The following is a 27,996-nucleotide window of genomic DNA, read 5'->3' as shown; positions in this document are numbered from 1 at the left end:
ATAAACTCTAAATTGAGGGTACAGCTAGAACTGTACTGGAAGTAACATGGGCTATGTGACCACAGCCTCTAAGGTTGTTAGGAAACCAAAGTGACCAATATGATAATTTTTGTCAAACAGGACAAACAGTTTTTTTTGTTTTTTTTTTTGCAAATGTGCAATTAATGGTTATGACCTAAGTTTCTTCCCTGTGTGAGAACTTCTAATAATTTTATCCATAAGCAATTATGCATTAAAATGAGTTAAGAACTTCGTGAAGCCATCATTTGTGTTTTTTCTCTCTATCTTCTACACATTTATGACTAATCTCCAACTCCTTTTAACTAAAAAAAAAGCTGGTCTTTCCTCAAACATGCACACACACATACACTCTCCCTCAACTAAACAGGCTTGCTTCAACCATATCTTTTGGTTTGTTTGCATGTACACATAAGGTTCAGCTATACAATGACTTTACATAAAACGTTAGGTTATCAGCAAATTTTCATTTATGTTGTGTTACAAGAAGAAGATAATAAACAAATTATTTATTAAATGGAATGATAATAAAGTTAAAATATGCTGCAACAGTTGACCACACAGCAGAAATCAAGATGTCGAAAAGTTAGGAATTTTGTTTTGGAAACTGGAAATGTCATTCAAGAAGGAGAAGCAACGTACCTTGTTTTACTATGATTAAAATAGCTTTAGCAAATTGGTATTCTTTTAGCACAATGTTGTTTTTATTGATTTTGATCAAAACATTTAATTAGGTAAAGAAATCTTTTAGATTTTTGTTGTTTTTTTTGCAAAAAAAAAACCCCAAAAAACATTAATATGGTTCATTTAACCAAAACAACATGGGATATCTAAATCATTTTCATCCAAGTAACATCGGGTACTCTGCTAGAACCCTACATGTAATCAAGTCTGTTATTCAAAGAGTAGCTGGATTAAACAATGTATGATATTAAAAAAAAATATATGTAGGTTCAAGAAATCATTTAACATCCAACTACAATCTCCTAAACAGGGTATCATATTTTTGTGTTGAATTGAAACATAGCCATAGAAAATGTTTATTAATGACAAAGGAATATTTTTCTTTTCTTTCTGTTGTCATCTTTGTATGATGTGTGGAAACTCGAGTAAACAAGGGAAATTTGTATAATTGTTTGTTTTATTCTTTAAATTTTAATTTAAAGCATTTAGATTTCTACTATTAAACCAAGATCTGACATATATTTTGCTGAATTATCATGAGAGTAACAATGTTCTTTATCCTTAAGAATGGTACATAGTCAAGCCCAATTTGAACTGAATTGTGTATTCTCTTATTACTTGTGATAAGGCTGGAGCCTTACATCAAGCAAACAAATGAAAAAGAGCAAATATTAAAATCATTAAAAACCATGCTCACAAAGACGAATGTAGCTTCCAGAAACTGGGAAGTAGGTTCCACCTTCAACTTTATCAGAGCAAGGTTCAACTCTCTCTGTTAGTTTTGGCTTCTTCAGAACTTCATCTTCAACTCTGATATTTCTCATACAGCCAGGGAAAGGAGTCACAACATCCTAACAGAGTCAGAAACAGTATTAGATTTAGAAACTTATTAACTAACAGCAAACAGCCATTATAAAAGTTTAGAGGTAACTTGACTGAATAAGGAAAAACTTTATTATATTTTGCCATCCTCAGGTATAAAATTTTGTCAGTCATACATTTACAATAATTTTTTTCAAGATGTCTCAAAACAATTATTTTGTAAGAAGTGGGTTATTTGTTATAAAGTTTCAAAACAATATGTTCATGTAAGTTTAAGAATTATCTTGACACTTGAAGAACATACAAAGGCATTATGGCTTATTTTGCTGTTTCTCGGTAGTGCATATGGAAGGGATTTAAACATTTTAATAATAAAGTTAGAAATGACAAAAATTCCTCTCCATGGGTAGAGAATATAATAGACAGAGCAGGTATATATAGTAAAGGGTGATTGTAGTGACACACTCATTTTCACACAGAGGCTAATTTTGTAAGGAAGGATAGGCTAGGTCAGGGGAGCATAGTTGAAGTACAAGGCACTGACAAAGAAAAGGGTCATAATAACTTGAATTCTACTGAAGATACTGCTAAGACTTAACAGCAGGAATGACATTATAATTAAGTGACTTGGACTGGATACTAGGCTTAGGTTTATATCTAAGGAAGAGAGATTTGGCTGGTTGGATTTGTGGGATTAGTTCAATGGGTAAAAGGGACTTTTTGGAATAGATGGTTTACATTTAAATAGGGTACATGCTTGTACACAGGGCAACTTTAAGCTAGGATTATACAAGGGAGGAAGACAGAATAATGAAAATAAATAATAATAATATAAGTAACATAGAAAGAGATATATAATGTAAGAACAATGTATAAAGTTAGTTTTAATGTTAAGCTAAACTTATTGTTGCAATGTTAGAAGTATAAGAAATAAAATATAGATCATTGGTCAGAGCAGGAGATTTGATGTAATGGTAATAACTGAACATTGGTTAAATGTTAAATAAAATATATGGCTTTAGATCATTGGTCAGAGCAGGAGATTTGATGTAATGGTAATAACTGAACATTGGTTAAATGTTAAATAAAATATATGGCTTTAGATCATTGGTCAGAGCAGGAGATTTGATGTAATGGTAATAACTGAACATTGGTTAAATGTTAAATAAAATATATGGCTTTAGATCATTGGTCAGAGCAGGAGATTTGATGTAATGGTAATAACTGAACATTTGGTTAAATGTTAAATAAAATATACGACTTTAGATCATTGGTCAGAGCAGGAGATTTGATGTAATGGTAATAACTGAACATTGGTTAAATGTTAAATAAAATATATGGCTTTAGATCATTGGTCAGAGCAGGAGATTTGATGTAATGGTAATAACTGAACATTTGGTTAAATGTTAAATAAAATATACGGCTTTAGATCATTGGTCAGAGCAGGAGATTTGATGTAATGGTAATAACTGAACATTGGTTAAATGTTAAATAAAATATATGGCTTTAGATCATTGGTCAGAGCAGGAGATTTGATGTAATGGTAATAACTGAACATTTGGTTAAATGTTAAATAAAATATACGGCTTTAGATCATTGGTCAGAGCAGGAGATTTGATGTAATGGTAATAACTGAACATTGGTTAAATGTTAAATAAAATATATGGCTTTAGATCATTGGTCAGAGCAGGAGATTTGATGTAATGGTAATAACTGAACATTGGTTAAATGTTAAATAAAATATATGGCTTTAGATCATTGGTCAGAGCAGGAGATTTGATGTAATGGTAATAACTGAACATTGGTTAAATGTTAAATAAAATATATGGCTTTAGATCATTGGTCAGAGCAGGAGATTTGATGTAATGGTAATAACTGAACATTGGTTAAATGTTAAATAAAATATATGGCTTTAGATCATTGGTCAGAGCAGGAGATTTGATGTAATGGTAATAACTGAACATTGGTTAAATGTTAAATAAAATATATGGCTTTAGATCATTGGTCAGAGCAGGAGATTTGATGTAATGGTAATAACTGAACATTGGTTAAATGTTAAATAAAATATATGGCTTTAGATCATTGGTCAGAGCAGGAGATTTGATGTAATGGTAATAACTGAACATTGGTTAAATGCAAGTAGTAATTCTGGTGACAGGAATATCTTTAAAATATATGGTTATAGTTTATTTAAAAGGGACATATTACTAAAGAGTGGCTCTGTATGTTAAATGTAAGTTACATCCTGTTGAAGTTGAGAATATTGAGGATAATAGCAAGGAGATTTAATCCATTTGTAGATATATAAAGTCATTTAAGAACTGGGTGTATAATTGGCAGGTGACTTAATTATAATGAATGCAAGATAATGCACATATACAATTTTGATGGGAATAACCTTAACACTTGTGGAAGTGAAAGATCTTGGTGTTCTGCTTCATCAGTCTCTTAAGCCAATGTACTGGTAGCAAGGCAAATAGGATTTTAGTTTGTATCTATGGAAATAATAAATAGAAGATTAAAGTGGTTATAATGGCATTATAATAATTAATTTAGGCCACATTTGAAGTACTATGTTCAGCCTTGGGCTCCTTACCTCAAACAGGACATTGAATTATTGGAAAGGGTTCAGAGAAGGGCTATAAAGATGACATCTGGAGGGATCTGATTAAGGTGTTTAAGATTGTAAAGGGAATAGAAAGTGTTGATGCATGACTTATTTTAATTTAATGGTGAGATTGGTAAGACTATGGAACACAAATTTAAGCAGGGTAGAAGTCATCTTCACCTAAGACACCTTTATTTTCTAAGAAGGTGGTTGGCCTCTGGAACAGGCTTAATGAACTAGAATGTCTCTTGTTGTTCTTTTAGGTTAGGTTGAAAGTAATAAAAATATGATTTTCATTTCAACCAGTGTTTTTATATCACAGCTTCATCACGGCTTGTACCACTAGAATTCTTTATGAAACTGCAATAATGAAACATTGTCTGAAGTTTTTACATTATTATTACCTGGAGAAAAATAAAGCTATTTTTGTACTAACCTTATTGTCAAAATGACATTGTGTCCTAACAAGTCTATAAATAATCTTATATTGGATACTTATATATAAAAAGTCACTATAACTCAAGAATTCAAAGCAATATTTTAATAAAAAAAAACCAATGTGTCCTGTTCAGCAGAAAAGTCAACAACAATTATATAATAAACAAAAACCTTAATAAATGCTCCTAGTGGCTCAGCATTAAATTTGAAGGGTTATGTTGCTAATAATTGGGTTTTGATACCCCTGGTGGGCACAGCACAGATAGCTTATTTTGTGGCTTTGCACTTAGCAACAAATGAATCAGATACTATCTACAAAACGAACATTAAGCAGTTATTTTACACAATTTAGGAAAACTTATTTTTAACATTCCTTCTTTCAATTATATATAGTTTAAGATGTAGAACTGTATTACAAAACTATAGTTGTAATGTATAATTTTGTTTTAAACAGGGTTGTTTGAAAACTGATAAAGGAATTTTAAAGCTTTCACATATATCTTCAAAATGGGGTTAGATATAACCTAATGGTTAGTGTGCTATGAATCCAAGGATCTGTGGCTTGTATCACAATGATACAAAACATGATGTACACTTTAGGGCACTGTAAAAGTAATGTCAAGTCCCAGTAGTCAAAAGTAGTGTAAGAGGTGGTAGTGGGTGTTTTTGAGTAGTTGCCTTGTCTACAGACTGTCAGTTCAAATTTACAGACAATTGTTCTTAACAAAAACAAACCTCAATAAACATAAAATAATTATTTTAAAAAGAGACAGCCTGCATATAGTAATTATAACAAAATGTAAATCTAGCAACAAATAAACTAATAAACAGTTATATATATTTACTATATTAGCACTGGTCTTATGATACAACCATACTAATAACAGTGGTAATTTATGGGTTTTGAGTGTAGTACAATCTAAAGTACCATACAGTTGATACAGGTAAATAGAGGACATTTAAAACTATACAAAGTTTTTTTTTGTCTAAACCTCAGTGGCCAGTGACACTGAAATCAAGATTTTAGACCAACACTCAGAGTATTATATAAAGTTTGTTGTCCTTGTGTAACTTTTCCTCAGATGGTTAGCAGCAACATCAGAACACACAAAAAGAGACAGCCTGCATATAGTAATTATAACAAAATGTAAATCTAGCAACAAATAAACTAATAAACACTTATATATATTTACTATATTAGCACTGGTCTTATGATACAACCATACTAATAACAGTGGTAATTTATGGGTTTTGAGTGTAGTACAATCTAAAGTACCACACAGTTGATACAGGTAAATAGAGGACATTTAAAACTATACAAAGTTTTTTTTTTGTCTAAACCTCAGTGGCCAGTGACACTGAAATCAAGATTTTAGACCAACACTCAGAGTATTATATAAAGTTTGTTGTCCTTGTGTAACTTTTCCTCAGATGGTTAGCAGCAACATCAGAACACACAAACCTTTCAATACACAGTGTTGGAAACACAATAATCACACTTCTCCATGATAGTATTCCATCAGTTGTTTCCAAATTGAAGACCCCAAAGTGCTCGCATTAACATTCTAATCATAACAAACAAAACTGCAGAATTGGAAGCCACAATGGAATGAATGTCAAAGCATACAAAACAAGGAAATGATAAATACATAAAAAGAAAAAGGGATAAAGGATAACTTATGATGACAATGACTTCATGAATGGAATGTTTGTTCTTTTGTTGCCATCAAAATTGGGTGAGATTAATAATTAAAACTCTTAGCATTATGACTAATACATTGGAACCTATCCTATTGAAAAATGTGAAAATATTATGGATCAATACATTGGAACCTATCCTATTGAAAAACATGAAAATATTATGGATTAATACATTGGAACCTATCCTATTGAAAAATGTGAAAATATTATGGATCAATACATTGGAACCTATCCTATTGAAAAACGTGAAAATATTATGGATTAATACATTGGAACCTATCCTACTGAAAAACGTGAAAATATTGCAGATTAATACATTGGAACCTATCCTACTGAAAAACGTGAAAATATTGCAGATTAATACATTGGAACATATCCTACTGAAAAACGTGAAAATATTATGGATTAATACATTGGAACTTAGAGAATGTAAAAATGTTGCATCATCAGTATTAGAAAGCTGAGGTCAAGAACTAGGGTTCTAGAACACAAAAGCAAGGAGTTTCTGCATTGAATGAGATGTGATTTTCTCATGAAACATATATTTCTATAAAACCAATGTTAATAAAAATAAATCAGAAGGTTGCTGTATCATCTAGCAAGTGCTAGAAACTTAATTACCTTACTGTAAAGCATAATATAATAATAATAAATTTAAAAAAAACAACTGAGAATTACTCCAACAATTCACTTAATAAATAAACAATGATTGCATTTTTAAATTTTATTACACTACAACTATGAATATTCATATTATGTGTACTTTACAAGGATCAATTACATAAATCACATGCATATCTACTAAGGTAAAAAAAATATTAAGACAATTTGAGTTTTGGTCTTATCAGGTCTGAAATGTAAATACAATTCTTACTTCAAGATTGTTTTTAGCTTTTCTTGCTGTGTCTTCCGACAGTCCCCCTACATACACTGGAGCACGAACATTTAAAGAATTAGGACTTCCATGTGACTTCACTTGTACGACTTCTCTGCCATCGACTTCAAGTTTTCCATCTCGTCCACGACGAGAGAACTTCACAGAATGCCACTCACCATCATTATAATTCTCACTTGTCGATGACCTTCCTGCTCCTCCACCACAATCAAAGGCAAAAAACACCTGACCACAAGCAGAACAAACTGAGTATGGACGTAGCAGTTGTTACAATATAGCGAAATGAAGAAAGTTACAGTAGTAAAACTTGCAAAAATAAAAGTTGATACGTTCGGGTGAAATACAAATTTAATAGAAAAACAGAATTATTGAAAAATTAGTTATAATCATGTATCTCAGAACGGCTGGTATGGGTATTAATACTTTTATTGATAAGGAGAGAAGAATGTTTCGACCTTCCTAGGTCATCTTCAGGTTAAAAAAGAGAGAGTTTGAATGTGACCTTTTACGGACACGTCTTATGAATGAAAGTATAAACTAGTACCGTGTTGTAGGGGGCGTTGCAGGTGAATGTTATTTCAAGTGGGTTTCTTGTCATCAAGACTTAGTTATATTCATGTGAACAAAGAATAAATTTTAGAACTTGATTTTAACTTGACTTTCTATATTTAAGTGAAGAAAGAAAAGATGTTATAGTCAAACAATTTAAGTGTAGAAATGCAAGCTGCAATCAAGAGAAAATATAGCACGACAAATTAATTTTCGTTACATTGGCATCCTTCACTTCACACATCATGATGTTTTAAGTGTCCTACATTCAAAATTTAATTACGTTACTTTTTGTTTCTGTTATAACAATTATTGTAACATAAACTTTCAGCTAATAGCCTACATTTTAATAGTATATAAGTTTTAAGTTCTTAATTTTAAAAGGCAATATAAATAAAACCTTTAATTTCTTCTAGTGGGAGAAATGACACTTTTCTATTTTATTCACCACTCCTCCAATAGGTATGACATTTAATAAAAGTTACTCACTACAAAATCATCACTCACACTAACCATAATTTTTATAACATTCAATCATGTTTGGTTACAGAACCATCAATTACTCACACTAACCATAATATTTATAACATTCAATCATGTTTGGTTACAGAACCATCAATTACTCACACTAACCATAATATTTATAACATTCAATCATGTTTGGTTACAGAACCATCAATTACTCACACTAACCATAATATTTATAACATTCAATCATGTTTGGTTACAGAACCATCAATTACTCACACTAACCATAATATTTATAACATTCAATCATGTTTGGTTACAGAACCATCAATTACTCACACTAACCATAATATTTATAACATTCAATCATGTTTGGTTACAGAACCATCAATTACTCACACTAACCATAATATTTATAACATTCAATCATGTTTGGTTACAGAACCATCAATTACTCACACTAACCATAATATTTATAACATTCAATCATGTTTGGTTACAGAACCATCAATTACTCACACTAACCATAATATTTATAACATTCAATCATGTTTGGTTACAGAACCATCAATTACTCACACTAACCATAATATTTATAACATTCAATCATGTTTGGTTACAGAACCATCAATTACTCACACTAACCATAATATTTATAACATTCAATCATGTTTGGTTACAGAACCATCAATTACTCACACTAACCATAATATTTATAACATTCAATCATGTTTGGTTACAGAACCATCAATTACTCACACTAACCAATCATGTTTGGTTACAGAACCATCAATTACTCACACTAACCAATCATGTTTGGTTACAGAACCATCAATTAGACCACATTCACCTGTCATATACTCTCTTTCAAGATTTGTTATTATTTTCTCTCTTATAATTAATACTATGCTATTCATAATCAATCAAAAGCAAAGATTTTCATCTTTACATTTACGTATTATGTTGTTTGTTATTATTTTCTCTCTTATAATTAATACTATGCTATTCATAATCAATCAAAAGCAAAGATTTTCATCTTTCCATTTACGTATTATGTTGTTTTCTATTCAGAAAAACGTTAATTTACTTTTCAGTACAAGCTTTATCCCCTTGTGAAACACATCAATTCACTTGGATGAATTTGTAACTACTCTTGTTATTAAAAAGAAAGAAAACTGTGATACTTATGGGACATTGTTTTCTGCAGGTTGTTGTTCAATGTTTCTTGGTGCATTATTTAATTGCAAAATGTTATTTAGTGCATTACTACCAATAGTACAAAAACAAAGTAGGGTAAATTGTCATCAATAGTTAACTACAAATAAAAGACAGGTAAGTAATTTATCTTTTGTTTTTCATATTTATTCTTTACTTATTATTATAAAGGCCACTAAAATATAAAATAGGAATTTTTTAGGTTAGTGCAGTTTAGACTTGGTAAAATAAATAATAATAATAATATAATAAAAATGTTTCATGAGGCATGGATGAGTACAGCTCCTCAGTAATGTAGTTTAATACCATAACATGAGCTCCACATTCCCCAAGTGATTTACAGTAGTTAGACATGGTTTAAAGGGCAATGAAATAAAAGTAGATATATACTTTTATGAGTACACAGAATAAGTAAATATAGTTTCATGTTACAATTTGAAGCCATTCTAGAAAGAAAATAGGGTAAATTAGACTAATTTCACTTATTTTTTATGGTTAGGAGAAAATAACAAATAAAATATAAAGTTTTATGGAAAATAAACGTTTGAAATGTATTTAAGAAGCTTTAGAGATAATGAAGTTTGAGACAAAGTATTTGTAATCTTAACAAGAAAATCGCTTTTACACTCAAACTAGGTACAAAACAGGATGATATATTTATGAACAAATCTGTTTTTTTTTAATCAGAAAAACCTATAATGTTGACTGAAATTCTTCCAAATGTTGTGAATATATACATACTATAATAATAGCAGGTAGTATCAAGACTATAATAACTAAAGTGGTCATGTGGTTGTTCAATTTGATCAAACCTGCGTAGAGAGAGTTAAGTGTGGATATTGAAGTTTTTTTACAATAAATAAAAACCAAAAATTTTACTTCAGAGAAAATTATTTGTAAAGGAACAACCTAAAAAAATGTGTTAATTGGAAGACATACAACTTAGAAATGCATTTTTAAATTTTTAGACTTCCTGTTTCTCAGGTAGAGGGTTACAAAGTAAGCGATCTGAACCAGATACATAAAAAAAATCTCTACAGTACAAACTTACCTTCCTGTTTCTAAGGTACAGAGTTACAAAGTAAGTGATCTGAGACAGATACATAAAAGAAATCTCTACTGTACAAACTTACCTTCCTGTTTCTAAGATAGAGAGCTATGAAGTCAATGTGATCAGAACCAGCCACATAAAACATTACTCCATCTGGAAGGTCAGTCTTAAATTCCAGCGAGAATGTGCTCTCATCTAATAGTGTGCTTGTACGTACATAAAATTCGTTTCTAGCCCATGGAGAATTACCATAACGCAGTCCATCTTCTGAAGTAATATCAGGGTCACTTAATGGTGAAATAGGTAGCTTACATAAACCGTAAGGAGTTGGATATGGGACAGTGGGCTCTAATGTTGTAAGCAAAGTGGTTGTGGGTGGTAGAGTAGTAAAGCTTTCAAAATCAGGCCCTTCAATTTCCTGGCCTTCAGTAATTTTTTCTGTAAACACAAACCACTTACTTTAATAAGAAGTACTGTTATTATCTTATACTAAAGTTGTCTATTGGATTTCTTAAACAATATTCAAGAAATAAAAATCTGTTATTTTAGCTAAAAGTGTCTGTTTCAATTTAAAAAAATATCCTCTTATAATATCAGTGTAACACTTTAGCTGTCATAAGAACTAGAAATTACATAAAAACATCCTACACGATATCTGAAGAAATATTTATTCCACAACTTGTAGTTGTGCGATGTCATAACACTGACACACCTTGTATATGGTCTGGTAAAGCAGTGGAGTAGTCTACCACAGGTGGCTCTGTAATCACATCATCAGGATCAGCTAGTGGGCAACTGGTTAATGAGGATCCTGGCCTATCTTGGGAGTCTGCAAAATTCTGGAATTGGTTGTTAACAGTGGTGTCTCCTATACAGCCAATAAATGGTTTTATAGATGCTGCAGCTTCAGGTTTTATGACATAGTCCTGAGGCACTCCACCAAAGTACAGGGGTGTTGTAATGGAAATTTCATTCTTTTCTGATGTTTCTTGGTCAAAATCATACAGGTCATCAATATCTAGTCTCAACTGATGTAAGGTTTTTGTTGCTGTAATATAGTGCCAGTTTTTGTCATTGTACTTCTTGGAGGTTGTTGTTCTTATTTCACCACCAGGATGGCTCTTCATTACCAAGTGCCCATCAGCCAGTGCTATAGAGAGGAAGCTGCTTTGTTCTTCATCTGCTGCATAGAAAATTAACCCATCAGGTTCAATGGTTTTAAATTTAAATGTTAGCTGAGCATATTTACTAAGATGACTTTTGGTACTTGTCCCTCCCATGGCCACATAACCAGGACTTTCATCAGAGAATGAAACAGTTCGAGCAATCTGAAATGTGGCAGAACCAGAATTATGAAGATAAATATTTATCTAATTAATGCATGAAAAGAAATGAATATGATTTAACATTTACCAGTAAAATGCTTGATTTTTCAAGTTTTAAAACCAATCCTATTAAAACCTCGTGGTTTACAAAAAATAATTAACCACTCCTTTCCTACACACAAAAGCAACCTGGCCTCAAAAATTTATTGATAATTGCAACTAATTTACAATCAAACTAACTCATAACTCACCATTTCATTACAATCACTTATCAGTTACACATAGTACAAAAGTTCCATTTCAAAGAACCTCACACTGTGAATAATTCTCTAAGCCTACAAACTTACAGTAGCAGGACATCCTGGGACTACTCCAAGTGCTTCCTTGTTCTTATTAAGGTCTTCATTTGCTGTTCCAATTTGTAGATTCTGGATACAACCTTCAAAGTTCACATTGGTGATTTCTCTGAAAGTCAGTTGTATAATTTTATCACACATCTTTAAACAATTACTTTTACCAACAACTTGATATAATAACACCCACATGCACACCAATTAATTCAACTCATGATTCATAGTAACATTTCTGAAAGAAATGCTTATAGGATATTAAACAAAATCAATTAGCAATAACTAGCTTATAACAGTTTTCTTCACGTTCATGTGTACTCAGGCAAAAAACTTGGATCTTCTGCAAAAGCAAAATAATGGGTTTCAAACACTACAGCTTTTACATTAAATTTATCTTCTGAATCACTGTGGAACTAAATACATTTTTAGCCTGTAGATTCTGCCATTATGTCCTTCGTTAAGATGGTAATGAGTCTATATCTGTTATTGGTATGATTTAGTTAACACTTAGATACTATATTTTTTACAAATTTCCAACCAGTTGCTATTCTTCTGTTATCACTGGAGTTATATGTTTTCTGAAATAACTATGAAATGCCCTTTAACCTGAAAGTATGTATACCTATGTATCTCCACTAATAAATATACCTGAGTTTTTTAATTTAAAGGAACTTACGTGTGAGCGTGGCCTCCTGGGTAACCACCAACATAAATATCCTTAGTGTTTTGTAGTTCAACTTCTGAAGCTTCACCACTATCTACCTCAACACTGTTAATCTGAAAACAATAATAAAACCTTACTGATTGTTTTCCAAGCTCAGTCTTCATAATTTTACATTTTTATTGTACATTTCACATAACTATGGATAGAAATGATCACTACTTATCTAACTATGGAGTAAAAACTTGTATATCAAAGTTTAACAACTATGAAATTAGGTTACATTATTCTGTACTAAACTGATGCGACACAGATAATGTACTGACAAACGTTTTCTGCCAAAGGCCTATCCACTACTAACAATGAATTTTAAAATTTTACAGTGCCAATCAGTCTTGGCAATAAACATTTTAATTTTACTTAGTTCTGAATAATAAAAGGGTTCAATAGCACTATGCTATACAAATGCTACATATATTACTCTTATATGTTACCTATAATATATCAACAAAGTTGTTAAATTTTTCTGAAGTTATAATTTAGAATATGTTTAAGAAAAATCTGTGTTTGTAAACTGAGACTGAAATCAAAGGGCACTTGAAACACTCAGAGAAGTATTCCAATCAATGTAGTGCTCTATGACATTTTAGCAAGCTTTCTACCCAGTGCCTTGTCTGTCCAAAAACCCTGGTAATATTCTTGTGTAATATACTAACACTGAAATTCAAGGGAGCAGTCTGTGTAATATGCAGGAAGGTTTGACATCTAATGCTCCTTATGTTTCATAACAGATGGATCTATAATGATTCGACAATGTTTGTAAACTTGATCTTACCAGTCTCTCAACAACATTATCAGTATTATATCACATGATGTTTGTAATTAGGCACACAAACAAACTGTGTTCTCTTCACCACAGGTATTGAAACCCAGTTTCTAGCTTTGTAAACCCACACACATATTGTGGTGCCACTGAGAGGTTATAATGGTTATCAACCTGACTTTACCAATCACTCAGTAATATTGTCCTTATTAAACCCACCACATGATGTTTATCCACCATTAGGTAACACGGTCCTTATTACACCCTTCACATGATGTTTATCAACCATTCAGTAACATGGTCATTATTACACCCTTCACATGATGTTTATCAACCATTCAGTAACATGGTCCTTACTATGCCCTTCATGTGATTATCAACCATTCAGTAACATAGTCCTTACTATGCCATTCACATGATTATCAACCACTCAGTAACGTGGTCCTTACTACGCCCTTCACATGATTATCAACCATTCAGTAACATGGTCCTTACTACACCCTTCACATGATTATCAACCACTCAGTAACATGGTCCTTACTACACCCTTCACATGATTATCAACCACTCAGTAACATGGTCCTTACTACACCCTTCACATGATTATCAACCACTCAGTAACATGGTCCTTACTATGCCCTTCATATGTTTATCAACCATTCAGTAACATGGTCCTTACTATGCCCTTCACATGATTATCAATCACTCAGTAACATGGTCCTTACTATGCCCTTCACATGATTATCAACCATTCAGTAACATGGTCCTTACTATGCCCTTCACATGATTATCAACCACTCAGTAACATGGTCCTTACTATGCCCTTCACATGATTATCAACCACTCAGTAACATGGTCCTTACTATGCCCTTCACATGATTATCAACCATTCAGTAACATGGTCCTTACTATGCCCTTCACATGATTATCAACCATTCAGTAACATGGTCCTTACTATGCCCTTCACATGATTATCAACCATTCAGTAACATGGTCCTTACTATGCCCTTCACATTATTATCAACCACTCAGTAACATGGTCCTTACTACACCCTTCACATGATTATCAACCACTCAGTAACATTGTCCTTACTATGCCCTTCACATGATTATCAACCATTCAGTAACATGGTCCTTACTATGCCCTTCACATGATTATCAACCACTCAGTAACATTGTCCTTACTACACCCTTCACATGATTATCAACCACTCAATAACATTGTCCTTACTATGCCCTTCACATGATTATCAACCATTCAGTAACATGATCCTTACTATGCCCTTCACATGATTATCAACCACTCAGTAACATTGTCCTTACTACACCCTTCACATTATTATCAACCACTCAGTAAGATGGTCCTTACTACACCCTTCACATGATTATCAACCATTCAGTAACATGGTCCTTACTATGCCCTTCACATGATTATCAACCACTCAGTAACATTGTCCTTACTACACCCTTCACATGATTATCAACCATTCAGTAACATGGTCCTTACTACACCCTTCACATGATTATCAACCACTCAGTAACATTGTCCTTACTACACCCTTCACATGATTATCAACCACTCAGTAACATTGTCCTTACTACACCCTTCACATTATTATCAACCATTCAGTAACATTGTCCTTACTATGCCCTTCACATGATTATCAACCATTCAGTAACATGGTCCTTACTACACCCTTCACATTATTATCAACCACTCAGTAACATTGTCCTTACTACACCCTTCACATTATTATCAACCACTCAGTAACATTGTCCTTACTACACCCTTCACATTATTATCAACCACTCAGTAACATTGTTCCACTATGCCCTTCACATGATTATCAACCATTCAGTAACATTGTCCTTACTATGCCCTTCACATGATTATCAACCATTCAGTAACATGGTCCTTACTACACCCTTCACATTATTATCAACCATTCAGTAACAATGTCCTTTACTATGCCCTTCACATGATTATCAACCATTCAGTAACATGGTCCTTACTACACCCTTCACATTATTATCAACCATTCAGTAACATGGTCCTTACTACACCCTTCACATTATTATCAACCACTCAGTAACATTGTCCTTACTATGCCCTTCACATGATTATCAACCATTCAGTAACATTGTCCTTACTATGCCCTTCACATGATTATCAACCATTCAGTAACATGGTCCTTACTACACCCTTCACATGATTATCAACCATTCAGTAACATGGTCCTTACTATGCCCTTCACATGATTATCAACCATTCAGTAACATGGTTCTTACTATGCCCTTCACATGATTATCAACCATTCAGTAACATGGTTCTTACTATGCCCTTCACATGATTATCAACCATTCAGTAACATGGTCCTTACTACACCCTTCACATTATTATCAACCATTCAGTAACATGGTCCTTACTACACCCTTCACATTATTATCAACCACTCAGTAAGATGGTCCTTACTACATCCTATGCATGATATTTATCAACCTAACTTTACCAACCATTCAGTAATGGTCTTGTTTCAGTGACTACACCTCACAGTATGTATGTTTCAGTTGTCTTGTTTCAGTGACTACACCTCACAGTATGTATGTTTCAGTTGTCTTGTTTCAGTGACTACACCTCACAGGATGTATGTTTCAAATGTTTTGCTATCAGTGACCATATGTAATAGCACATATGTTTAAACTGTCTTGTTTACAATAACCACACCTCACAACATGCAAGTTTCAACTGTATTGTTTACAGTGGGCAAACTTCACAGCATGTATGTTTGTCTGAGTTGTCTTGCTTATAGTGACAAAATGCCTATTTCAGTTCCATTGTTTATTGTGACCACACCTTATAAGGTGTGTTTTTTAACTAACCTGTTCATAAAATATAAGTTTAAAAAGCTTACTTACAAGGACCACACAATACTAAGTATATGCGTAAGCTGTATTGTTTACAGGGAATACATACTGAAGTTTCCACTTGAACTCCCTTACCTTTAGAAGACACTCTTTACAAAGTATTCAAATGGACCTGTTGTTGTAGATCACATATGGCAGAGAACCTGTTTAATCTGCTTTGATTTTAAAAACCACATTTCACAATGTATCTGTTTAGCTCCAAATACCTGTTTAAAGTATTTTACTTTTAGAGACTACACATACAATGTACTTGTTTGAAATAACTCCCATATATCTACTTTTATAAACAGCATCTTTGTGGGATGTCTCTTTTGAAAAATCTAATGCAGTTTCTAAAGCTTATTTTATTTGAATGTTTCCAGGTGCTTACAGAGAGTAGTGTGTCTTTGCCAACTCTCTTTGCTTCTACTCTATGCCAGCTTCCATTGTTGTAAGTGTTTGGTGACCTAAGTACCACTAGGTCTCCGTCCAGCTTAAGCTTGGAGTACAGACGTCCTTCTTGCAGCTCCAGAGCAAAAAAGTTATTCTGAAACAGAGCAGTTAAAAAAATATAATGTTTTATGATTTGTTCACACATACAATTTTAGACCTAATACACACATACAGAAACATAAAATTTATTACTTCTTTAATAGATATAAAAATTAAATGTAATTTAAAAGCTTGAAAAACTGTATTCTTATAACTTCAAAAAGATTATTTGATGAATTTTGCTTTCAAAAAGAAAATCATGTTATCTACACAAACACAAAACTCATTCTGTATTTAACTCTGTCCCTCGTATTCAGTCATCACCAGTGTTAAAGTTGTTATAAAAAATAAAACGTCTAATGACTGGAAAATGATCTGCCTAAAACTACCAAACTCAAAAAAGGTTTCGGAAATATTTATTTAATCATTATTAGCTTTGAATTTCGATTCAAGAAGAATGTTAGTAAAAAAAACACACCTAATTTGAGCCTGTGAAAATTTTATCAAATTAATATTAAATACATAAAAACAAATGAAAGTAGATAAAGGAAAATATACCACATAAAACAAAAAAAATAAACATAAAGTGGTTTTTTAAATGGGGAGAAACAGAAAAAGGTCTCATTTAATAACTAAGAAATTGTGCTTTGCTCAGGGCAACAAATTCATAAAATGCTGATTTACATATGTTTAAAAAGTTAAATTTTGATCAGTTTTATACATTCTGTTTAATTTTTAAAAAACATAACTGGCAAGAACTCCCTCCACTTTAACCAGTTTCACACGTTCTGTTTAATGTTTAAACAAAATAACTGACAAGCACTTACTTCATTTTAACCAGTTTCATACACTCTGTTAGATGTTTAAACAAAATAACTGATGAGTACTTACTTCATTTTAACCAGTTCCATACATTCTGTTTAATGTTTAAACAAAATAACTGATGAGTACTTACTTCATTTTAACCAGTTCCATACATTCTGTTTAATGTTTAAACAAAATAACTGATGAGTACTTACTTCATTTTAACCAGTTCCATACATTCTGTTTAATGTTTAAACAAAATAACTGACAAGTACTTACTTCATTTTAACCAGTTTCATACATTCTGTTACATGTTTAAACAAAATAACTGACAAGTACTTACTTCATTTTAACCAGTTTCATACATTCTGTTTAATGTTTAAACAAAATAACTGATGAGTACTTACTTCATTTTAACCAGTTCCATATATTCTGTTTGATGTTTAAACAAAATAACTGATGAGTACTTACTTCATTTTAACCAGTTCCATACATTCTGTTTGATGTTTAAACAAAATAACTGATGAGTACTTACTTCATTTTAACCAGTTCCATACATTCTGTTTGATGTTTAAGCAAAATAACTGATGAGTACTTACTTCATTTTAACCAGTTCCATACATTCTGTTTAATGTTTAAGCAAAATAACTGATGAGTACTTACTTCATTTTAACCAGTTCCATACATTCTGTTTAATGTTTAAACAAAATAACTGATGAGTACTTACTTCATTTTAACCAGTTCCATACATTCTGTTTAATGTTTAAACAAAATAACTGATGAGTACTTACTTCATTTTAACCAGTTCCATACATTCTGTTACATGTTTAAACAAAATAACTGACAAGTACTTACTTCATTTTAACCAGTTTCATACATTCTGTTTAATGTTTAAACAAAATAACTGATGAGTACTTACTTCATTTTAACCAGTTCCATATATTCTGTTTGATGTTTAAACAAAATAACTGATGAGTACTTACTTCATTTTAACCAGTTCCATACATTCTGTTTGATGTTTAAACAAAATAACTGATGAGTACTTACTTCATTTTAACCAGTTCCATACATTCTGTTTGATGTTTAAACAAAATAACTGATGAGTACTTACTTCATTTTAACCAGTTCCATACATTCTGTTTGATGTTTAAACAAAATAACTGATGAGTACTTACTTCACTTTAACCAGTTCCATACATTCTGTTTAATGTTTAAACAAAATAACTGACAAGTACTTGCTTCATTTTAACCTGTTTCATACACTCTGTTAGATGTTTAAACAAAATAACTGATGAGTACTTACTTCATTTTAACCAGTTTCATACATTCTGTTACATGTTTAAACAAAATAACTGATGAGTACTTACTACATTTTAACTAGTTCCATACATTCTGTTTGATGTTTAAACAAAATAACTAACAAGTACTTGCTTCATTTTAACCTGTTTCATACACTCTGTTACATGTTTAAACAAAATAACTGATGAGTACTTACTACATTTTAACCAGTTCCATACATTCTGTTACATGTTTAAACAAAATAACTAACAAGTACTTGCTTCATTTTAACCTGTTTCATACACTCTGTTACATGTTTAAACAAAATAACTGATGAGTACTTACTACATTTTAACTAGTTCCATACATTCTGTTTGATGTTTAAATATAATAATTGACAAATGCTTACTTCATTTTAAGCAGTTTCATACATTCTGTTTAATGTTTAAACAACATAACTGACAAGCACTTACTTCATTTTAACCAGTTTCATACATTCTGTTTAATGTTTAAACAAATAACTGACAAGTACTCACTCCATTTTAACCAGTTTCATACATTCTGTTTAATGTTTAAACAACATAACTGACAAGTGGTTACTTCATTTTAACCAGTTTCATACATTCTGTTTAATGTTTAAACAGCATAACTGACAAGTACTCACTCCATTTTCCACAAGAAAGAGTAATCCTTCTTCAGCATAAGTTTTAAACTCTAATATTACTATTATTTCTCGAGCAAAATTGTGCCGTTCTCCAGGCATGATAGCATAGCCTCTACCATCAAATCTCAGCCCATTGGAGGTAACAAGTGTAACAAGTTTGTCTCTCCCCACACAACCTTCAAAGTTATTTTGGGCTTTTACAAAATTCCAGAGACCTACAGGTGTCTCTCCAAAATCAACCTCTTCAATACATCCAGTAAATGTCCTGGTCTGAACATCTTTTTGAATCTAAAACACATAAAAATATATTTTAAACTGCAGTGCTTCCTGTTGGTGAAGTGTGATATTATACCACCATAAGCCTTATACTAATTTGTTAAAGATTTTTTTAACAGTTTAAAATTATTTCTTTTTATGTATAAAAATACAGTATCCATGAATACAGCTTATCTAGGTCTTGTCTACTAACAACTTTAGTGGTTTAAAATGTTTAATGATTTTTGAATACCAAACTTTCATCACTAAAACAACAAAGGTTTCACCAAACATATAAAATATAAACAAAAAATGTAAAACCTACAATGTAAGAAAACAGATATATCTAAGACAAGAAAAACAAGACATAATTTACTACTGTAAAACTGCAAGAGCCTCCAATACATGACATTGACGCGATTCTTGTACAATTTAGCAACCAATGTTTCTTATGTGAATATATATTGAAACCTTACCTTAGCAGATTCTGGTATACCTCCAACAAATAACTTTGATGCATTCTCATTCAGGTTAAAGACGCTGAAAGTCCCTGGAATATGTATTTCTGACACATCATTTTTAATACCTTCCTCCCCTGCATCTGTTTGGACAGTAAGAGTTCCTATCTTGCCCGTTCTAAGTAAATAATACGTATTTTTGTGTGTGAGCAATGCTAAAATAAAGTGATTTCAAAATCGTTTTCTAACTCTCAACACTATTCATTAACATTAAAGTTCACATATTGTACCATGACCGTGTTGAATCACATTTTCCACAAAGGTTTGAGGGTTCATACAGACCCCAGCAGTAATTAGTTAGGTGGAATAAATACAAGTGTAATATCAATGATATTTTTGTTTAAAATTTTTTTGAATTATTAGAGACATTTTAACCAACAAAGCCATGGACTAAAAGCTAAAATAGTTTGTAAAAATGTATTTCAAAGCCATTGGGGTCTATATCCCATCAGTAATTCAAGGTTTAAATTGATTTTGAACAAATTCTCTTACTAACTTTCACTAAATTAGGCATGCTATCTAAATAGTGTAGTTTATTATAATATTTTCCTATGAGTATTTTAAATTTAAAAACACACACATTAGAATTAAACTTTTTAGCTCTGAAATTATTAATTACAAATGACAAAATACATTTTTATGAGCAAAACTGTTTCCTTATTTTTCATATTAGTTTAATTATTAGTCTTTATATCTTTCAGTCAAAGAACAAATTTCACTCAGTTATTTGGACTGTTGAACATCAAGACTAATTAATTAAACATAAAGTATCAGTTTTTACACTAAGACTAATTAATTAAACATAAAGTATCAGTTTGTACACTAAGACTAATTGATTAAACATAAAGTATCAGTTTGTACACTAAGACTAATTAATTAAACAGAAAGTATCAGTTTTTACACTAAGACTAATTAATTACACATAAAGTATTAGTTTTTACACTAAGACTAATTAATTACACATAAAGTATTAGTTTTTACACTAAGACTAATTAATTACACATAAAGTATCAGTTTTTACACTAAGACTAATTAATTAAACAAAGTATCAGTTTTTACACTAAGACTAATTAATTACACATAAAGTATCAGTTTTTACACTAAGACTAATTAATTAAACATAAAGTATCAGTTTTTACACTAAGACTAATTAATTAAACATAAAGTATCAGTTTTTACACTAAGACTAATTAATTAAACATTAAGTATCAGTTTGTACACTTTGAGAACTGAACTAATCATACTCACTTCATTCAAACCTCACATTTTAGTTCATGTCCTTCTTAAGAGTTATAGAATCACATACAACTAGAAACAATGGATTGGATGACTTTTTTATGTTAAAATTAATACATAAAATGATATTTACTCAGTGTGATGATAAATACAATGTTAAAACCAGACATGTATAAACATTTTTAGGAACACATCTATGTGACTGTGAATCTGGATTATAAAGATGCCACTGCTGAACAATTTATTAATAAAAAATGACACAGTAAATAAACCACCAATAGAATTCAGCTATTACCAAAATATTATAGTTTCATTGACCGTAGACTGAGTTTCTCCTGATTCCATCTTATAAACCTAAAATAAACAGAAATATATCTTGGCCTTGGTAATAACTGTTATATGTGAGTGTTCAAAAACTTGAGATTTTCTAATTGCTTTTAATGTGCATACAATAAAATGACTGTGTTTTTGGTTATCAGTTTGTACTTGTATGTGGTGTAAATCCAATAATCCTATAGGTGTTTTAACCAGGTATATAACAGAGGGAAGAGGTTTATATGTGAGAAAGCTTATTTGTAGGAGATATTTTCTCTGTATTCAGCACACAGTAAAGTATCTAATATTTAAAACCTACCATCAAACTAGTCCACCAAACTTTTCCATATCTACCTTTCAATACCTACTATGAAACTCCCAGAAAAATAAGCAGTTAGACAACTTCCTAAACAATTATATTCAACTTCACCTATCAATAAATATAGTTCTATTACTGAACCTAAAACACTGAGAACTCTATCATCAAATTTATTTTTAACTTAACCACATATTTAGTTAAGTACTGTTTGGTTAGCAATTCCAACAACATATCTACATTATACCTCTATCATTTCTTCACAATACCAACTATTGTCTCTTAATTCTAAAAATGGTCAGTTAAATCTTTCATTCATAGATCATTGTTTGGAGTGGTCAACTTCAAATGTTCTATCACTATTCAAGTATCAAAAGTCTCACTTATCCTATCCTTAACCACCTTCAAAACCTTTGGAGAAATAATATCTAAATATTATCTCAACCAAGAACCTTATCAAACTTCCCACGTTTGTTTTCTTTACCAGCTCAGAATTAATGCAGTCATGCTATTCAACCTTGTTTCCATCTACCAGTTGTTCAAAATGTGAATTACTGCTTAAATATTCATTATTAAAAATTAAAGAAAAAACATAATTTAATAACCCAGCCATCTCATAATCATCAGCCTTTCCTTATCATTCCTCATGTTTCCCACCCACATTATAACAATTTGTTTAATATACTGATAAAAAATCCTTACTGTTAATTATTATATTTTCAGCCAACATTTCCTCATACATCCCTTTCCATGTTCTAATTTTCTGTTTAACCAATGTTTTTGATATTCTATAATTTTCCAAATCTCCTGTCATACTAGTCAATTCAAATTTATTGTGCTTTACTTTAATTTTTATCTGTTAAACTCTCTGCGAGACAACATAGTTTACATTCTACTGGTACCAACAGTAAAAAAAACACTTTGATTAGTGTACATGAACATCAGATTTTGGGCCACAATATTACATGATTGAAATTCCTTTTTCCCTGAAGTTTATTTCGTCTAAAACATGTAAATATAACTTCCCACCAGACACCTTGTCTTTTTTTTTTTTTAAATCAACTATATTTAAAGCATGTCTGTACACGGATATTTTCAAAGCTTTGTATTTTAATAATACAGAGAATTAATTTATTTAATGTTTTCCTGACTGCCTATGACTTAGATACACTGATGACTACATGCCCTCAAACTTGTAGTCAATGTTAAACCTACCTCTCAACTTTGGCTCGATGCCACTGTCCATCATTAACATTTGTAGTGCTAAACGTGCTGTCCAAGCCTGATCCTAAATCCATAGTCAAAACAACTTTGCCATCAACAATCTCCAAAGCCATATAATCATCCTGTAAGAAAATTTTGTTTTCTGTAATTCATTATAATAATCCAACAATTAGCATGTTTACTTATTTATACAGTATTTGAAATGGCTGTGTAACTTTAGCTTTGATGTCTTCTAACAAACATGCAAAGTTGAAATTTCATAATCATGTTGTGAAAAATGTTTACCATTTGGCATCTTCGGTACAAAAATTACAATTATTGTTACTTACTGTATTTACTTTTTCAGATACAAATATAACAATCTGTATACCAACCCTTATTTTGGCAATTTGAATATAAAACCCATAGCTATTTTTACTTACTGTACTTTCATGTTTCAGATACCTGGATAACTGTTTGTTTCTTACTCTTTGTTCTGGAATCTTGAATATAAAAAACAAAGCTTTTACTTACCGTATTTTCATGTTTGAGATACCTGGATAGCTGTTTGTTTCTCACTCTTTGTTCTGGCATCATGAATATAAAAATCATAGCTATTTTTACTTACCGTATTTACGTTTTTCAGATACTTATTAGTTCCAATTTCATTCCCAACATATGCCAGTAGTCCATTCTTCTCTTCAGTACGGAAATACAAAGACATGTAGGTATAGGTGGCAGCATCGCGTTTCATGTCTGTTGGATTCCTCAGTTGTAAGGTAGTGTTACCAGAGAACTTGACACCTACTTTAATCTACAAAACAAAATGTCATGTATTCATATATTGTTTTATGGTAAACAAAGATTGATTGTTAAGACTCACAGAAAATGTATTTTGTAATTAACATAACTTATCAATATTAGTATATCTTTTTAAAGATTATGTTTATAGGCTGTTTTAATATCATGAACTTCATCGACATATTTTGGATGAAAACTCTATTGTATTTTCAAAAGACACAAATAACTGAGAAGCCTAGCATAATAAAGAGAACTGATCTACCATGTTGATAACTTGATGAGTTTTCATTAGACGTGGTCAAGAGAACTGATTAACCATGTTGACTAACTAGATAAGTTATCATTACATGTGGTCAATAGAATTGACTAACCATATTGATTAACTAGATGGGTTATCACCATATGTGGTCAAGAGAACAGATCAACTATATTGACTAACTAGACAAGTTATCGCTACACGTGGTCAAGAGAACTGATCAACCATATTGACTAACTAGATGAGTTATCACTACACATGGTCAAGAGAACTGATCAACCATATTGACTAACTAGATGAGTTATCACTACACATGGTCAAGAGAACTGATCAACCATGTTGACTAACTAGATAAGTTATCATTACATGTGGTCAATAGAATTGACTAACAATATTGATTAACTAGATGGGTTATCACCATACGTGGTCAAGAGAACAGATCAACTATGTTGACTAACTAGATGAGTTATCACTACACATGGTCAAAAGAACTGATTAACCATGTTGACTAACTAGATGGGTTATCACCATACATGGTCAAGAGAACAGATCAACTATGTTTATAACTAGATGAGTTATCACTAGACATGGTCAAAAAACTGATCATGTTGGCTAACCAGACAAGTTATCACTACCCATGGTCAAGAGAAATGATCAAGCATGTTAAACTAACTAGACAATTTATCACTACCCATAGTCAAGAGAACTGTCTGTTTTGTAGTCAAACACAAAGTTACACAGTTAACAGAAAATAATTCTGAAACAACATTTTCACAGGCAGTTATAATTCCATGAATATATATGAAAACAAATCAAAATATGAAAGTTATTGGTAGAAGTTGACAGCTAGAAAGCGAGAGGCAATCACATATCAAGTGCTGGGACTTTAAATTAATTCAGTAAAATATTTTTCATGTATTTTATCAACCAATGTTCACATGAAAGAAGTCTCACCCTGTTGGCTTGATCTCGAGCTAGCTCCACTTTCCGTCTCAGCTCAGCAATCTTGTCTGCTACATCTTTACCAAGTCTACTAACGACTTTATTTTATCTTCAACTTTCTTCATAGCCACAGTAATGTTTGGAACTATTGCTAATGCTCGATGAACTAGCAGAAAATAAATGTAGAGATTTAAATCCTGAACACTAGTTTCACTAAAAACATGAAGTTAACATTTCAAAAATGATTAGAACTTCATAAGAATTAACAACAGTTTTAAAAATGGCTGTAATCTAACACATATTATTCATAAACAATTATTTAAACTGGGGAAAAAAATTAAACACCTTCTCAATATGGTACACAAGTGGAATGTAATAAAATAAATTAGCATTAAAACAAACATATTTATCTACAACTGACTACTTATCTCTTCAAGTGCTCTTATTGAGTATACTCGATTCTCGTGTAACTTCCTGGAGTGTTTTGACAGAGTATATTTGACTATTATCATGAGAGCTGTAGATATGTCAGAAACAATGCTCTGTACAATTTCTTGTCTTCAAGAGGTAGTGAAATGGTTTTGAAACTTTTGTTACATTAAATCAATATTCTCTGTAGCTGATGACATAAACTGATTAAAAACTATTGCAAGCTTTTCAACCACAACTAGTGAAGTAGTTACTATTAAAATCCTAAAGGTAAACTCCATCACAGAAATGAAGAAAATCGCATGACTGACCAGCAATAGAAAAAGCCTGTATCCCTTACAGAGAAATATTTTCCATCTTTAGTTCCAGCAACAACTTCAAAATAGAACCTATGTTTGCAGTGTAGTTCACGGAAACCAAAAAGCAATAGTGTACAGATCAGACATGTACAGTGTAAGAATAGAGTCCAGACGTGAACAATGTGCATGGCGTAAACATAAAGTCCAGATGTGTACATTGTGCATGATGTAAGCACAGAGTCTAGATGTGTACATTGTGCATGGTGTAAACATAATCCATATGTGTACAATGTGCATGATATACAAGCAGTCATGGCGTGTACAGCGTGCATGGTGTAGCATTATGTACTATTTCATGTTTTGCACAGTATCACCAGTTTCAATATATTTCAAAAAATGATTAAATTGCATTATTATCTGTCTATATCCCACTAATAGATAACTATATTAAGTATCATTTTTAAGTAATCAGTTGTAATAAGACTACCATTTTTAATTTTATTTACCACGGCAAAGTCACAAACAACACATCAACATAGGAACTGAAAGGTCAAAGTTGGAAAATTGTCCTACAATAATGAAATTAAAAAAAAACTACATAATAATGGCTGATATAGTTCTTACTATATCCTGGAATAGATACATAAAGTTGGTCAATAAAACACATAGGAATATACATATATGTGACAAATTAACATTATATAACCACTGACTAGATGACAAGAATGCTCATAAAGTACATAACCACCGATTAGATGACCATGAAGTATATAACCACTGATTAGATGACAAAAATACTGAGAAACTATATATCTAATGACTTGATGACAAGAATGTTGATGAAGTATATAACCAATGATTAGATGACAAGAATGTTGATGAAGTATATAACCAATGATTAGATGACAAGAATGTTGATGAAGTATATAACCAATGATTATATTACAAGAATGTTCATGAAGTATATAACTAATGATTAGATGACAACAATGTTCATGAAGTATATAACTAATGATTAGATGACAAGAATGTTCATGAAGTATATAACCAATGATTATATGACAAGAATGTTCATGAAGTATATAACCACTGATTAGATGACAAGAATGTTCATGAAGTATATAACTAATGATTAGATGACAAGAATGTTCATGAAGTATACAACCAATGATTATATGACAAGAATGTTCATGAAGTATATAACTAATGATTAGATGACAACAATGTTCATGAAGTATATAACTAATGATTATATGATAAGAATGTTCATGAAGTATATAACCAATGATTATATGACAAGAATGTTCATGAAGTATATAACCAATGATTAGATGACAAGAATGTTCGTGAAGTATATAACCAATGATGACATGACAAGAATGTTCATGAAGTATATAACCAATGATTATATGACAAGAATGTTCATGAAGTATATAACCAATGATTATATGACAAGAATGTTCATGAAGTATATAACCAATGATTATACGACAAGAATGTTCATGAAGTATATAACTAATGATTAGATGACAAGAATGTTCATGAAGTATATAACTAATGATTAGATGACAAGAATGTTCATGAAGTATATAACCAATGATGAGATGACAAGAATATTCATGAAGTATATAACCAATGATTAGATGACAAGAATGTTCATGAAGTATATAACCAAT

General features: G+C 31.2%; 1 protein-coding gene across 1 annotated transcript in view; it reads right to left on the bottom strand.

Annotated features, from left to right (window-relative positions):
• Positions 1 to 25,759, bottom strand: part of LOC143229943 (laminin subunit alpha-like) — a 30,049-nt gene extending 4,290 nt beyond the window's left edge. The window contains exons 1-12 of the mRNA XM_076462826.1: positions 25,605 to 25,759; positions 24,222 to 24,407; positions 23,606 to 23,736; positions 20,482 to 20,641; positions 19,751 to 20,038; positions 16,904 to 17,059; positions 12,801 to 12,901; positions 12,122 to 12,239; positions 11,162 to 11,777; positions 10,532 to 10,887; positions 7,146 to 7,391; positions 1,400 to 1,553 (exon numbers count right to left, since the gene is read on the bottom strand). Of these exons, the coding sequence (XP_076318941.1) occupies positions 1,400 to 1,553; positions 7,146 to 7,391; positions 10,532 to 10,887; positions 11,162 to 11,777; positions 12,122 to 12,239; positions 12,801 to 12,901; positions 16,904 to 17,059; positions 19,751 to 20,038; positions 20,482 to 20,641; positions 23,606 to 23,736; positions 24,222 to 24,347 (2,452 nt within the window). The 5' untranslated portion in view covers positions 24,348 to 24,407; positions 25,605 to 25,759. The remainder of the gene's footprint in view (positions 1 to 1,399; positions 1,554 to 7,145; positions 7,392 to 10,531; positions 10,888 to 11,161; positions 11,778 to 12,121; positions 12,240 to 12,800; positions 12,902 to 16,903; positions 17,060 to 19,750; positions 20,039 to 20,481; positions 20,642 to 23,605; positions 23,737 to 24,221; positions 24,408 to 25,604) is intronic.
• Between the last annotated feature and the right edge of the window lie 2,237 nt (positions 25,760 to 27,996).

Source organism: Tachypleus tridentatus, chromosome 10 (assembly GCF_004210375.1).
Source record: "Tachypleus tridentatus isolate NWPU-2018 chromosome 10, ASM421037v1, whole genome shotgun sequence".
Taxonomy (NCBI): domain Eukaryota; kingdom Metazoa; phylum Arthropoda; class Merostomata; order Xiphosura; family Limulidae; genus Tachypleus; species Tachypleus tridentatus.
Note: the sequence above shows the minus strand (reverse complement) of the source record. Positions and strands in the feature narration are given on the sequence as shown.